Source organism: Pongo abelii, chromosome 8 (genome assembly GCF_028885655.2).
Source record: "Pongo abelii isolate AG06213 chromosome 8, NHGRI_mPonAbe1-v2.0_pri, whole genome shotgun sequence".
NCBI classification, from domain to species: Eukaryota; Metazoa; Chordata; class Mammalia; order Primates; family Hominidae; genus Pongo; species Pongo abelii.
This window is the reverse complement of record NC_071993.2, coordinates 107,446,772-107,460,861: the sequence shown is the minus strand read 5'-3', so window position 1 is coordinate 107,460,861 and position 14,090 is coordinate 107,446,772. Positions and strand designations below refer to the sequence as shown.

The 14,090-nt window shown below is 45.2% G+C and overlaps 1 protein-coding gene across 1 annotated transcript in view; it reads left to right on the top strand.

Annotated features, from left to right (window-relative positions):
- The first annotated feature begins 2,988 nt into the window (after window positions 1-2,988).
- Window positions 2,989-14,090, top strand: part of SEC31B (SEC31 homolog B, COPII coat complex component) — a 34,051-nt gene continuing 22,949 nt past the window's right edge. Inside the window, 2 exon segments of the mRNA XM_054522779.2 lie at window positions 2,989-6,855; window positions 7,511-7,634. Coding sequence (XP_054378754.2) covers window positions 6,777-6,855; window positions 7,511-7,634 — 203 coding nt within the window. The 5' untranslated portion in view covers window positions 2,989-6,776.

Here is a 14,090-nt window from a genome sequence, read left to right as displayed (position 1 = left end):
TTTGTGCCTCATTTCCCCAGGAATAGTCACTGCCTTGAGGAACCTCATCCTTTTCCCTTTTTTTCTGCTTGATGTCTGCTGTCTTCCCTGTTTTCTTATTCTGAAATTTAAAGGATAAGAAGGTGGGGTGGATGGGGGCTTAGGCACAAAATGTTAATTTGTTAATTTCACTTGGGTTGTGAAGGTACTTAAGGGTTTTAGCTGTGTGGAGGTGTTAAGGGTCGCTCCTTTTCCCATTTACAGGGTCAAGGAAGAAATGTTCCTAACTTTCCAAGTTGGAACAAGATTTATTTCCCATAAAAAACCTTTCTAGTCTGGGTCCGGTAGCTCACGCCTATTATCCCAACACTTTGGGAGGCTGAGGTGGAAGGATTGCTTGAAGTTCAGGACTTTGAGACTAGCCTGGGCAACATGACAAGACCCCATCTCTGCAAAAAAAAAATTTCAAAAAATTCGCAGGGCAAAGCCGTGTGCGCCTGTGGTCCCAGCTGTGCAGGAGGCTGAGCTGGGAGGATCATTTGAGCCCAGGAGGGTGCAGTGAGCCATGTTTGCAACACTGCTCCAGCCTGGGCAATACAGCAAGACCCTGTCTCGAAAAAAACCTTGGCATGGCATGGTGGCTCAGCCTGTAACCCAGCACTTTGGGAGGCCGAGGCGGGTGAATCACTTGAGGCCAGGAGTTGAAGACTAGCCTGACTAACATAGCAAAACTCCGTCTCTATAAAGAATACAAAACATTAGCCAAGCTTGGTGGTGCATGCTTGTAATCCCAGCTACTCCGGAGGCTGAGGCAGGAGACTCGCTTGAACCCAGGAGGTCGAGGTTGCGGTGAGATGGTGCCACTGTACTCCAGCCTGGGCGACAGAGCCAGACCGTCTCAAAAAAAAAAAAAAAAAACCTCTTTAATAATAGTGGTTACTTGGAAAAAATTGTGCTCTAACATGTTTCAAGTATATTACAGGACTGATAAGTGTTTTTGTCCTGTTTGCCTAAGGCTGTGACTGCCTCTGATCTTATTTCCGTTATAAGAATATTCCTTATTCCAAAGCAGCTTCTGAATCATAGCTTCTTAGTAAGTTGACATTACCTGTGTTTATGAATTGGAGGACAGTCAGTGAGTTACTACTGAACATGTTCATAGCTTTGATTACTTTTAATGATTCATCCACACTCCTATAACAGCCTTAGAGAAAAAACTATGTTTTTGAGAGTCTATCTCATTCATCTGTTTTTTGTTTTATTTAGAGATAGGATCTTCCTCTGTTCCCCAGGTTGAAGTGCAGTAGCACAATCATAGCTCTCTGTAACCTCAAACCCCTGGGCTCAAGGGATCCTCCTTACTCAACCTCCCTAGTAGCTAGGATTACTGGTACATACAAACCTAAGTTTCTTATTTTTTGTTGAGGTGGGATCTTGCTATGTTGCCCAGGCTGGCTCAAACTCCTGGCCTCAAGCAGTCCTGCCTCGGCTTCCTAAAGCACTGGGAATACAGGCAGGAGCCACTGTACCCATCCCTCATGTGTCTATTTTTAAGTGAACCAACCCATATTCCTTTGGGGACATATTCTTATGCCAGAAAACCTGTTCCATAGAAAAGCATACATTTAATGTGACCAAAAGAAGCAAGTTCATTCAAATTAGATGTGGAGTCTTAGTTGTGCAGGCAGTGAGAGACCTTTTGTGAGGTCAGGGAGTAGATACTTGTGGAGTGCTATTCTTTGAAGGTCCCCACTGGCTTTTTATCTGTCTTCATTCTCTATAGCATTTGATAATCATTTCCTTAACAAACACCTGTGTGTCTAATATGTATCAAACACTGATAAGCCCTGGAGATATAAAACTGAGCAAGACAAAGTAATCGCCTTCAAATATTACGTAGGAGACCAGCAGTTATAATACAAAGTGAAAATAATTCTTTATCATTATTACTGTTGAGACAGGGTCTCACTCTGTTGCCCAGGCTGCAGTGTAGTGGTGTGATCACAGCTCACTGCAGCCTCTACCTCCCAGGCCCAAGCGGTCCTCTCACTGTAGCCTCCCAAGCAGCTGGGACCACAGGGATGCACCACCACACCTGGCTAATTTTTGTATTTTTTGTAGAGACAGGGTTTCACCATGTTGCCCAGGCTGGTCTTAAACTTGTGGGCTCAAGCAATCCACCTGCCTTAGCCTCCCAAAGTGTTGGGATTATGGGTGTGGGCCACTATGCCAGGCCAAAAAGAATTTTTTTTTTTGAGACATGGTCTTACTCTGTCACCCAGGCTGGAGTGCAGTGGCATGATCTCAGCTCACTGCAACCTCTGCCTCCCAGGTTCAAGTGATTTCTCGTGCCTCAGCCTCCCGAGTAGCTGGGATTACAGGCACACGCCACCATGCCCAGCTAATTTTTTCTGTATTTTTTGGTAGAGATGTAGTTTCACCATATTGGTCAGGCTGATCTTGAACTCCTGACCTCAAGTGATCTGCCCGCCTCAGCCTCCCAAAGTGCTAGGAATTACAGGCATGAGCCACCGCTCCCAGCAAGAATTCTTAAGAGGTGTGAGTTGAGAAAGTGCACTTTTAATTTGGTTTAATCATGTCCTACCCAAAACTTAAGCTTCTGGTTCAAATTTCTTTAGGAGTATTCCATCAGTAACTCTTCTGCCTCCTCTCAGGTTTAGTTTTCAACCCTGTTTACTTTTCCTCAGGCTTCATTCCCTGTTGTGCCAGCTAAGAAGTTCAGGAAATACTTGAGTACTTAGTAGGTAGGAAGCATGGGCTAGGCACAGATAATGCACTGAATTACCTTCTGTCTAACTTCAAAATTGCCAAATCCACATGGAAGGGAACTGGAGTCGTGTCACAATGAGTTGGGCCCCATCATGATAACTGGCCCCCCATCTTTGGAGGTGTATCAGGCAGGAATACAGATAATTCATGCGTTAAGCATAAGTTTCTAAGATTTAAAGCTGCCTACAGAATTTTTTTTTTTTTTTTTTTGAGATGGAGTCTCTGTCACCCAGGCTGGAGTGCAGTGGCGTGATCTCAGCTCACTGCAACCTCCGCCTCCCGGGTTCAAGCTATTCTCATGCCTCAGCCTTCTGAGTAGCTGGGACTACAGGCGTGCACCATCATGCCCGGCTAATTTTTATATTTTTGGTAGCGACGGAGTTTCACCATTTGGCCAGGCTGGTCTCGAACTCCTGACCTTTGGTGATATGCCCACCTTGGCCTCCCAAAGTGCTGGGATTACAGGTGTGAGCCCCTGCACTCGGCCTGTCTACAGAACACTTTTATTTGGAAGTGGCACAATTTCTTCAACATAAAAAATACATTATCAGCTGGAATATCACCTGTGTTCTTGCAGCTCCAGAGGATAACACCCCTCCTATGTTCCTCAAATATTTCAGGAAGCCCCTGGCCCTGTAGTCTCACCCTCCATACACTTACAGCCCTTAATTCAACCAAGTTTTGGGCACCAGTTTCTGCTGGGCTGCAGCGCAACACTCACTGCCATTTGCAGCCTCGATTGCTTTTTACGTTTTCAACTAAATGGATTCCACTGAGGGCTCCTGGGGCCAGGGCCGGGTCTTCTCCCGCTTCAATACATAGATAATGAGTTAGTATTTTCTCTTTTCAGAGACTGGCCCTAGAGCCTGGCTCAAACTGTATAGACCAGAACTTACTGGTCCAGATCTGACCCACTGCGCAATCACAGGGTAGGTGAGGGAGACCCGGTTAAAAGCTATAATCCTGTTTGGAAAGGTTGTCCGTGGGTCCGTCAGTGTCTCGGGCTCGGCGCCCGCGGAGCGTGTTTGCGGCGGTGCCCTGCCGGGGTCGCGCCGCTTTTGGTCCTCCGCAGCCGCCGTCCACAGCGCCCGGCTCCGCGCGAGAGCCCTGCCAGAGGACCGGCTCCGGCCGCCGCGCCTGACCCTTGCCCGGGGTCTTCCGCACAGCTTGGTTCGCCCCGCCGGTCTGGGGTCCCTGGTAGCAGAGATTGCGCTGGGGATCCGGAGCACTGCTCCTTTCTCGGCAGAGCGCCGAGGGGAGCCCGCTTGCTGCGGAGCCCCCGGCCCGCGCCTGCCCTGCCCGCGGGTCCGGGCCCCGAGGGCCTCCACTACGCCTACCCTTGAATTGGATCCGGCTCTACTGTCCCTGCCGCACGGGAACCCCCAGCCGGATGAGGGTCTCCCTGTTCAGCGCTGCCTTGCGCCTTCCCATCCGCCTTGGTCCTGACCTGCCCCAGCCGAGGCCGCCCGGTGTCGCTGCGTTTGGGCTGGGCGGGAAGGCCTGTCATTGCTGACCCTGGCGCGCCGCGCTTCGGCGACAGCGGGAAAGAAGCTGTGCTGACCGTCCTCCCTAGGGACTGGACTGCCAAGGGTAGCTGGTGCCCTCCTGCACGGCAGGTCTGTCCAGCATTTCATTGGTCATCTCCCCATCACGCCCCCATGGCCAATCTGACCCCAGTGGGGGCCCTTTTTTTGTGAATAGATGCTTCTGAACAATGTGAATTAAGGGCCCATTTTCCCAGTTCCTAGACTGTCAGCGATTAAAACACTTTCTAGGGTTTACTTGTGACTAGTACAATGGTTAGAAATACGGGCTCTTGATGCTGATGGGGGTTCACATCCCGGCCTAGCCAGTTGTCGTCTCTGGAAAATGGGGATAATCGTAGTACTTACCTGATAGGACCACTGAGAGAATTAAATGAGATATGCACATCAAATGCACAGCTGCTTATCGCAGCTCCTATTTTTGTTATTAGGGGATCTTTTCCCAGAAACATTAAAATGGCTGTGCCCAGCAGGTGGCACTGGTGACTGTATAGTAGAGTGTTGAGCTGGTCACAGGATACCTGATAGTAGCCACAAGTGTTTAAAGGTCCTTTGGAAATCTTGGCTTAATGGGCAGACTTAAACTTTCTTCACGATGGAAAGTACATTAGAGATTAAGTAATACTATCTTCTGTTTTTGTAGGTGAGACTGATCTGACTATAGCTTACTCAAGCAGGTCACAGCAGGTCCCAAGCTTTCTCCTCAAGTTCAGTGTAATTTTAAAAAATCGTTTCTACCTCTTTGCTAGCCTGTTGGGATGGGACCTTGAATATACATTGGAATTAGATCAGAAACCACAGAGTTAAAATGGATGTCCACATTCGAGCTTTTACCATGTGCCAGACATTCGTTTGGAAACTAGTTACAACATGGTGAACAAAAGCGGACACAGTGTCAGCTCTCATGGAGCTTGCATATTAGTGGAAGAGACCGACAATGTCAATGTAAATAAATATGTAATTATAAATTACTAGGAAGAAAAAAACTGAAGCTTTTTGTGATTGGGTAGTTCACTTATTTGGGGAAGTGAGAAGCTGAGCCCAGAAAGATATGATAAGGAGCCAGTCATGTAGAAAGTGAAGGGAAGAGCATTCAAAGTATAGGGAACAGCATTTGTAAAGGCTCTAAGGAAGGAAAATGTCAGGAAATTAAAGGCTAGTGTGGCTGAAGCACAATGAATGAGAAAAGTATCAAAAGATGAAGTCGAAGTGGTAGGCTGGAGCCTTTGGGCAGGGCTCAAAGAAGTTTGAATTTTATTCTGTGTGTGATAGAAATCATTGAAAGATTTTAAGCATGGAATGCCAAAATTATTTTTTATTTTAGAAGTTCACTCCTGCTGCTGTGTAAAGAACAAATTGGGTAATGGCTTGAGTAGAAAGGGGCTAGCTAGTTGGGAGACTGTTGCAGTACTCCAGGTGAGAGATGATATAATCCAAAAGGCTGTTGGCAGTGAAAATAGAGAAAAGTAGACAGATTAAGATATATTTTGGAGGTAAAATCAGGGAGACTAAATGATGGATTAGAAGAGAATGAGGGAGAAGGAGTGATCGAGAGGGATTTTCAGGCTTCTGGGTTGAGCAGTTGGGTGGATAGTGGAACCATTTACCAAGATGAAGAAAACTGGAGGAAGAACAGAAGAGATTGTGACTTTGCTCCTTTCTGACAAAAACAAATAAAAAAACCCATAAAAGATGGTAGAATAGAGAATTCCATTTTAGACAGACTAAAATGGGAGTTCCCTCCCCCCATTAGGTATCTACTATATCCAAGTGAAATATTTGATTGGAAATTGCATATAAGCGGCTGATCACTTGAGGTCAGGAGTTCGAGACCAGCCTGGCCAACATGGTAAAACTACGTCTCTACTAAAAATACAAAAATTAGCCAGGCATGGTGGCACATGCCTGTAATCCCAGCCACTCGGGAGGCTGAGGCAGGAGAATCACTTGAACCCAGGAGGCAGGGGTTGCAGTGAGCTGAGATCGTGCCACTGCACTCCAGCCTGGGTGACAGAGCAAGACTCTGTCTAAAAAAAAAAAAAAAAAAGAAATTGCATATAAGAACTTGGAGCTTAGAGGAGAGATTTGTGATGGTGATATAAATTTGGGGATCATCAGCGTATGGATGCTATTTAAAGCCAAGGAAATGGACAGAAATCACTGAGAGATTGTCTGGTTTGATGGTTATCACCACTGGACCTGTGGTAGCCATTGTGGTTGAGTATCATTTGAGGTTTAAAGCATTACATTTCAGTAATTGGGTGAATGAACTATCTTTAGATCTGCAGATGGTCATGTATTTGTCACTCTGTGTTGCCCTGAAATGCCCTATCTTGTGATGGAGAAAGACAAACAAGAACTCTTGTCCGCAGATGCTCCCTGGATCTGGCTGTTAAGTTTGCTGGTTTCTGTTTTCAGTGGGCTGAGGGCCATGTCAGTTTTCTGCCACCTACAGGATAGACCATGAAGCTGAAGGAACTTGAGCAGCCAGCTGTCCAGGCATGGAGCCCAGCCAGCCAATACCCTTTGTATCTGGCCACAGGTATGATGACACTGTGCATTAGGATCCACTAGGAGTGCATAAATTGAGGGGAAACTTAGTATCTAGAATTATTTATTGAGCCTCAGAGAAAGCTCTCAGATCATAGAAAGATAGGGTGGCTCACAGCATAAGCAAGGAGATATTAGGTGTTTTGGGTACCTGAGGGCTTCCTAGGACTATGGCTCAAGGTTAGGTACGTCTTTTTTTTTTTTTTTTTTTTTTTTTGAGACAGAGTCTCACTCTGTCACTCAGGCTGGAGTGCAGTGGCGCGATCTCGGCTCACTGCAAGCTCCACCTCCTGGCTTCACGCCATTCTCCTGCCTCAGCCTCCTGTGTAGCTGGGACTACAGGTACCCACCACCACGTCCGGCTAATTTTTTTTTGTATTTTTAGTAGAGACAGGGTTTCACCATATTAGCCAGGATGGTCTCGATCTCCTGACCTCATGATCCGCCCACCTCGGCGTCCCAAAATGCTGGGATTACAGGCGTGAGCCACTGTGCCCAGCCAATGTTTTCTTGCTTTTGTGGAGTTACCTTTGAGAAAGGGTGTACCCAGCCCTCTTCTGTTTCTTCTCTTCTTCACTCCTTAACCTTCTTATACCTGAAATCCATGCATATATTGTTGGTCATATGCTGCCTTTTCTTGTGCATAGGAACATCTGCCCAACAGCTAGATTCCTCCTTCAGCACAAATGGCACCTTGGAAATATTTGAGGTTGATTTCAGGGACCCTTCTCTGGACTTGAAACACAAAGGAGTCCTTTCTGCCTCCAGCAGGTATTGTCTGATCTATTGATGGGTATACAGGGTAGATACTGACGAGGAATCCTGGGAGCAGTGTGTGTTTCTCAGGGCTCATGAGGAGCCAAGTGAGGGAAGAAGGAGCTTTGCCAAGTTGGAGAGAAGTTAACTCTGGGCTTATTTTGCAAAAGGATTTAAAAAACAACCACCCCCACCTTTCCAGTCAGCAGCAATAGCAGTGTCAGGCCGAATGCATGTGATAGAGATGCCTCAGACAAGCCTGGACCCACGTGTACCTGGTCTGTCTTTGAACCCAGAGATATTGGCTCCTTCCTCCCTTGGCTCTTGTGAAGATAAACACCTTACACAATATCACCCTCTCTGCCAACAAGGAAGAGAACGAATGATCCTCTCCTCATTGCTTTTAGACACTGATTGGTTCTCATGGATTTCATGGCTCTTGCAGGCTTCCAGCGCTAGATACTGTCATTCATTGAGCACATGTATACATGCCAGACACTGTGCTAGGGACTCTGTACATTTTATTTATTCCTTATAATAAACCTAAGTGATAAGTACCATATTTCCATTTTACATAGGAGGGAACTGAAACTCTGAGAAGCTAGGATTTAAGTCAAGGCCTATCTGTGTCCAAAGCCTACCTTCTTTCCATTATTCTGCCCTTCCTCTAAAGGTCTTATAGAGGTGGGGCTTACAATCTGAAGCGATGGTCTCCAAATTTTTATATCATTAGAAAAAATGTCAATATTCATTATACTCAAGTTATATATTCAATATAAATGTATACATGTACTACTATACTGTTTTTGTTTTTGTTTGGAACAGGGTCTCACTCTGTCGCCCAGGCTGGACTGCAGTGGCACAATCAGGGCTCACTGCAACCTCCACCTCCTGGGCTCAAGCGATCCTCCCACCTCAGCCCCGTGAGTAGCTGGGACTGCAGGCATATGCCACCACACCGAGCTAATTTTTTATATTTTTAGAAGAGATGGGGTTTTGCCGTGTTGCCCAGGCTGGTCTTGAACTCCTGAGCTCAAGTGATCAGCCCCCTCGGCCTCCCAAAGTGCTGGGACTATAGGTGTGAGCCACTGAACCAGCTGGCTCTACTATTTTTTTTTTCTTTTTTTTTGAGATGGAGTCTCACTCTCTCGCCCCGTCTGGAGTGCAGTGGGGCAATCTCGGATCACTGCAACCTCTGTTTCCTAGGTTCAAGGGATTCTCCTGCCTCAGCCTCCCAAGTAGCTGGGACTATAGGTGTGCGCCATCACGCCTGGCTAATTTTTTTGTTATACTACTAATAAAGTGTAATTTCTATTAATTTTTTTTATACTAGAGGTTACTGGTCTAGAAGGCAACATTCCTTCTGATGATTGATGAACTCCTTGTGCATTTCTTGGTCCCTCTAAGAGATTAGTTAAAATATTGAGGCGGAAGTACCCTCTTTCTTTTCACAGTTTAACTTCATAATGAAAAGTTAGTTGTCGTTTTCCCTTTCTTGAGCTCCTGCATCACTTTATGACAGCATCTCTTATTTTGCAGGGGTTTTTTTTTTTTTACATCTCTTTGTATTTCCAGTACCTGTATCCTTTGAAGAGCAGGCACTTGAGGATTTACTGATGATGATTAGATACTCTTAGCCCCTAACCAAACATTTCAGAAGGGGCCCCTCAAAGGGGTGAGCTAATTCAAGATGTTTATATGCTGGAGCTTAAAAAGGGGGTTCAACATGAGAAAGCTAATAGGAAAAGAAAAAAGGGTGAGGGGGCACTAGTTCTAATCCTCAACAAGCGAAGCAACAGCTTCAGCATAGTAGTGGCTCCTTAGGGCTAAGAGTTCTTAAGAAAGAGGCAGTATAATCTTAGAGACTGAATTTTGAGATCCATGTGGGCAGAGATTTTAATGGCTTTAGTTTTGTTTTGTTTTTTTCCGGAGACAGAGTCTCACTCTGTCACCCAGGCTGGAGTGCGGTGGCTTGATCTTGGCTCACTGCAACCTCCACCTCCTGCATTCAAGCAGTTCTCCTGCCTCAGCCTCCCGAGTAGCTGGGATTACAGGTGTGCGCCACCATGCCCAGCTAATTTTTGTATTATTAGTCAAGATGGGGTTTCACCATGTTGGCCAGGCTGGTCTCAAACTCCTGACCTCAGGTGATCCAACCACCTTGGCCTCCCAAAGTGCTGGGATTACAGGCGTGAGCTACTGCACCCGGCCGAGATCTTAATGTTTTACTCATTGCTCTATCTCCAGCACTTAGAGCAGTGCCTGGCATTATATTTAATAAATATTTGTATTTAATAAATATTTGTTATATGAATGAGTGATATTAGAAACTTTTGGGTTACCAGCCAGGTGCGGTGGCTCATGCTTGTAATCCCAGCACTTTGGGAGGCTGAGACGGGTGGATTGCTTGAGGCCAGGAGTTCAAGACCAGCCTGGCCAACATGGTGAAACCCCATCTTTACTAAAAATGCAAAAGTTAGCTGGGCGTGGTGGCGCACACCTGTAGTCCCAGCTACTCAGGAGGCTGAGGCACCAGAATCGCTTGCACGTGGGAGGCGGAGGTTGTGGTGAGCCAAGGAGATGGTACCACTGCACTCCAGCCTGGACGACAGAGCAAGACCCTGCCTAAAAAAAAAAGAAGAAGAAGAAACTTCTGGGTTACCAAACAGCATTCAAATCCAGCACTTCAGTTAGAGTTAGTCTTCAGTTAGTCTTAGTGTCTTAAGAGTTTTTCAAACTGTTAGTTTGAATTTGGGAGTCATGAACTTTACCTCATACTCCTGCTCCACTCTGTAGGGATTTGGGGCCAGTAATCAGAATAAATAGTACAGTTAACCCTACTGATAAGTATTTTATCTCTGCTTTCTTTTCCCACCTCTGTAACTGTGTTGGAAGATTAAATCACATTCCCAAAGACCTCAATCCCAAAGGGATTACCTTTGACACAGCCCTGTTGGGGCCTTTCTGAAGAAATCATCTTAGACACCCAGGGTCTAAGGCACCCATTTCATTCTGTTCCAGTCTAGGTTAGGTCACATGCTCAACAGTCAGTATCATGAGCTATTGACCTAGATGATCAGGGCAGATAGAGGGACACTCATCCTTTGCTTTCTGTCTTCGTCTCTCTTTTTTTCTGTGTCTTCTGCATGCTGTGGCATAGGGCATAGTTGTGTGGGGCTGTAGCATTGGCCATAATACTAATAGAGCTGTGTGACTTGGGCAAATCAAGTCAGTTATCTTAGGTTCCCTCACTTATGTATAAAGAAGAGATTGTACCAGATGACTTCTAAGAAACTAGCTGAGATCTGAATTCAGGTTTCATGTTCAGTCTCTTATTCCCTTTTATTTTCTAGTAGTCTTCCTCCTTTTTCCATTTCTAAACCTCTTCCTGTATCTCTTTTTTATCAACTAAACATGCACCTTTCAAAATCTTCCCCATTCTCTGCCTGCCCTTTTCTCTAAACCCATGCCTCAACCAAATTTGGATCCTGAAGATCCCCTTATCCTCAATATTTGATGCATCAGTGAAATATTATCTACCTAGAAATATTTGACTGAAAGAAAAATGTTCTGAAACACTGGTATAGGTATAGATAAGGGACAGCCTCAAGCTATAAATAGACTGAAGAGAGTGCATGGATAAATGTCTCTGGATGCAATCAGAATCAATATGGATTAACATGTGCAGTGAAGCAAACAGTGTTTGGTTTGTTAGATGAATTTCACTTAAAAAGAAAGGTTTCTGGGAGAATATCACACTGTTTATATCATTGACTGAGGACATAGCTGCTGTGGGTAAATGAGGTGAGAGACCAACGTGTGGTCTGCTGTACCTTACCCTCTCTATACACTGAGTTTCTAGCTCTCTGGAGTGGCCCCCATAACCTCTGGAAGAACCATCCTCAAGTAACATGGAGAAAGTAGAGGATCTGTCTTCTGTCATTCTACCTTTATCTCAATTCTAGCTACTTGGGGAGCACTGTGTCCTCTCTTTGGGGGCCTTCTGTAAGGGACAACATCAAGCAGAAAAAAATCATTTGTGTACTTCTCTCAGTTTTCTTGTTCTCAAGACTTGCCTTCTTTCTAGAGGCATTAAGATAATAGAGCATGGGTTAGTTGTTGGATAGACCTGAGTTTATATCCCAGCTCTGCTACTTGCTGTCCTCTTGGACACTTTATCTAACTTCTCTGAACCTTTTTTTTCTACTGTAAATTGAGGATTCATGGTAGATGCGTAGTAGTTTGTTGTATAATAGGCATTCAGAAAAGTAGCTTTCCTCTCAAACAACCAATGCTCCATTCATTCTCCAGCTTGGAGTACTGCCTTAACCACTCTGTTTGACTTCTAGGGAGGCTTGAGTTTCCCAAGTTATTTTGGCTTGAATGTGGACAAACTCTTTTCACTTTAGTTCACTAACATGAAGCTGGGATTTTTTGAAAAGAATCTTACTAAGAAAATGAAAGAATCCAAACCAAAGGAATGAATAAATCATGGAAACAATTTATACAGCAGATATTTCTTTCTTTTTTTAAAAAATAGACATAGGGTCTCGCTTTATTGATCAGGCTGGCTTCCATCTCCTGGGCACAAGTGATCCTCCTGCCCCAGCCTCCTGAGTAGCTGGGATTATAGGTGTGAGCCACTGTGCCCAGCTAGACCACCTTTTTTGTTTTTTAACTTTTTATTGTTTAAAAATCCAAACTTACAGGAAAGTTGTGGGATAGTACAAATCCACCCATCTCTTGTTCCATTTTCATTTGCAGAGTAGAGATGGGAACACTCCCTGAGCACCCTGAACCATCAAGTCGCCTTCCTCACTTAACTCCTCCTAGGTGTTAAGCCCATTCGCCCAGGTTGCTCTCTATCACAACCTATTCAGGCGCCAGCTTTACCCTCGCTAGTGAGGTAGTTAACCACAGAAATGTGCTTTCTATATGCATACAGAAAGAAAATCATTTTGTCACACCCTGTATGTGGCAAACTGAAGTAACTGCCCTCTTCTCCAGCCCTTTGGTGACTCCCCCTTGAGGTCTCAGGTACCTTTTACTCTGCTCTGTATGTCATATGTTCTGACCATGCTGAGGTCGCTGCACTCTCTGCATCTCCATGTGGATTTTTCACTGGACATACCCTCCGCTGGTTCCTGTGTGACCTACTGTGGGCTTCTCTAGCTACTCAGTTGACATGCCCTCTACCCCTGCTGAGCTCCAGTACCTGGATGACATGGCAGCCTCTTGAGCCTGTATGGAAAAACATCCTTCTGCTATATTAAGATCATTGCAACCTTAGAAAACAGCCTTTCTGGCAGTAGCCTCTTAGCTAGCATTGTGTTGGCTCTGCTGTTTTGCTTCAGATGCTGACCTAGTCTGAGCTGGTGCTCCATACTTTGCTTCTGACCAGTTGGCTCTGCTCCAGTGACTGGCCTAACAAGTTCCTGCCTATCACCTACTCAGTTGCTTTGCTGACTGTTCGCAGGGAATATTTCTTTGCAGTTGGAGATCTTATAACCTCATTTGGCGTGATATCTGGCTTCTCCAAAGTGCTGTGGAAATGTCCTTGGCTAGCAGCTATGAAGTGAGAGACAGACCACCTATGAGGCTTCAGGGATTTCACATGCCTTCCGTAGGGGCTTTGCAGAGGACCCAAACTTGTCTAGAAGGGATCCAGGGATCCAAAGGGATCTTTTTCTCTGGGGCAAGACATTGGCATTTTCTTGTTAGAAGCATCCTCAGAAATCCAGAAAAGTATTTCCTCAGTGGGAGTGTATCCTTTTGTGCCTCTGTCTCCAGGTCTGGCCCTTTGCAGCCACATGGCCACTCCAGTGGGCCGGCCACATGGGAGAGGCATGGGGTGGGGAGGCCATTGGGTCTTTTCTCATTTCCAGTTTGGAGAGTGAATTGTTGGTCTAGGGAGCCTGCTTCTAATAGTTACAGAAAAGTTTGGATCTTTCTCTCAATAGGAGACAGTATTTTATGATGTTAAGAGCTCAGGCTGTGGAATAAGATGGGCCTGACTTTGAACCTTGACCCTGCTACTTCCTAGCATTTATCCTAAAATGGGGATAAGATTACCAGCTCTGTGTACAGAAATTTTATAACTTCTTTGTGCCTCAGTTTTCTCAATTGAAAATGAAAATAATAGTAATACTTCATGAGGTTGTTAAATATTCAGACAGCTAATACATCTAAAGCACTTAAAATAGTGTCTGATACATAGCAAGTATTCAGTCAGTGTAAGTGGTTGCTATTATTACCTGACTATTTGAGTTGTTAGGATTATGTGAAGTAATCTATTTGAAGTATATATCACCGGCCTATATAACCCCAATGTTAACTTAAAAATGTACATATATATGTATATATATACACCTCCACACAACTCAGAGTCAGTGGCTTCCTGGCTTCTGGTGTAACGTAGATGAAACATTTTTTCAGAGAAAGGGCAGGACTGGGCGGAGGATACGTCCCTTC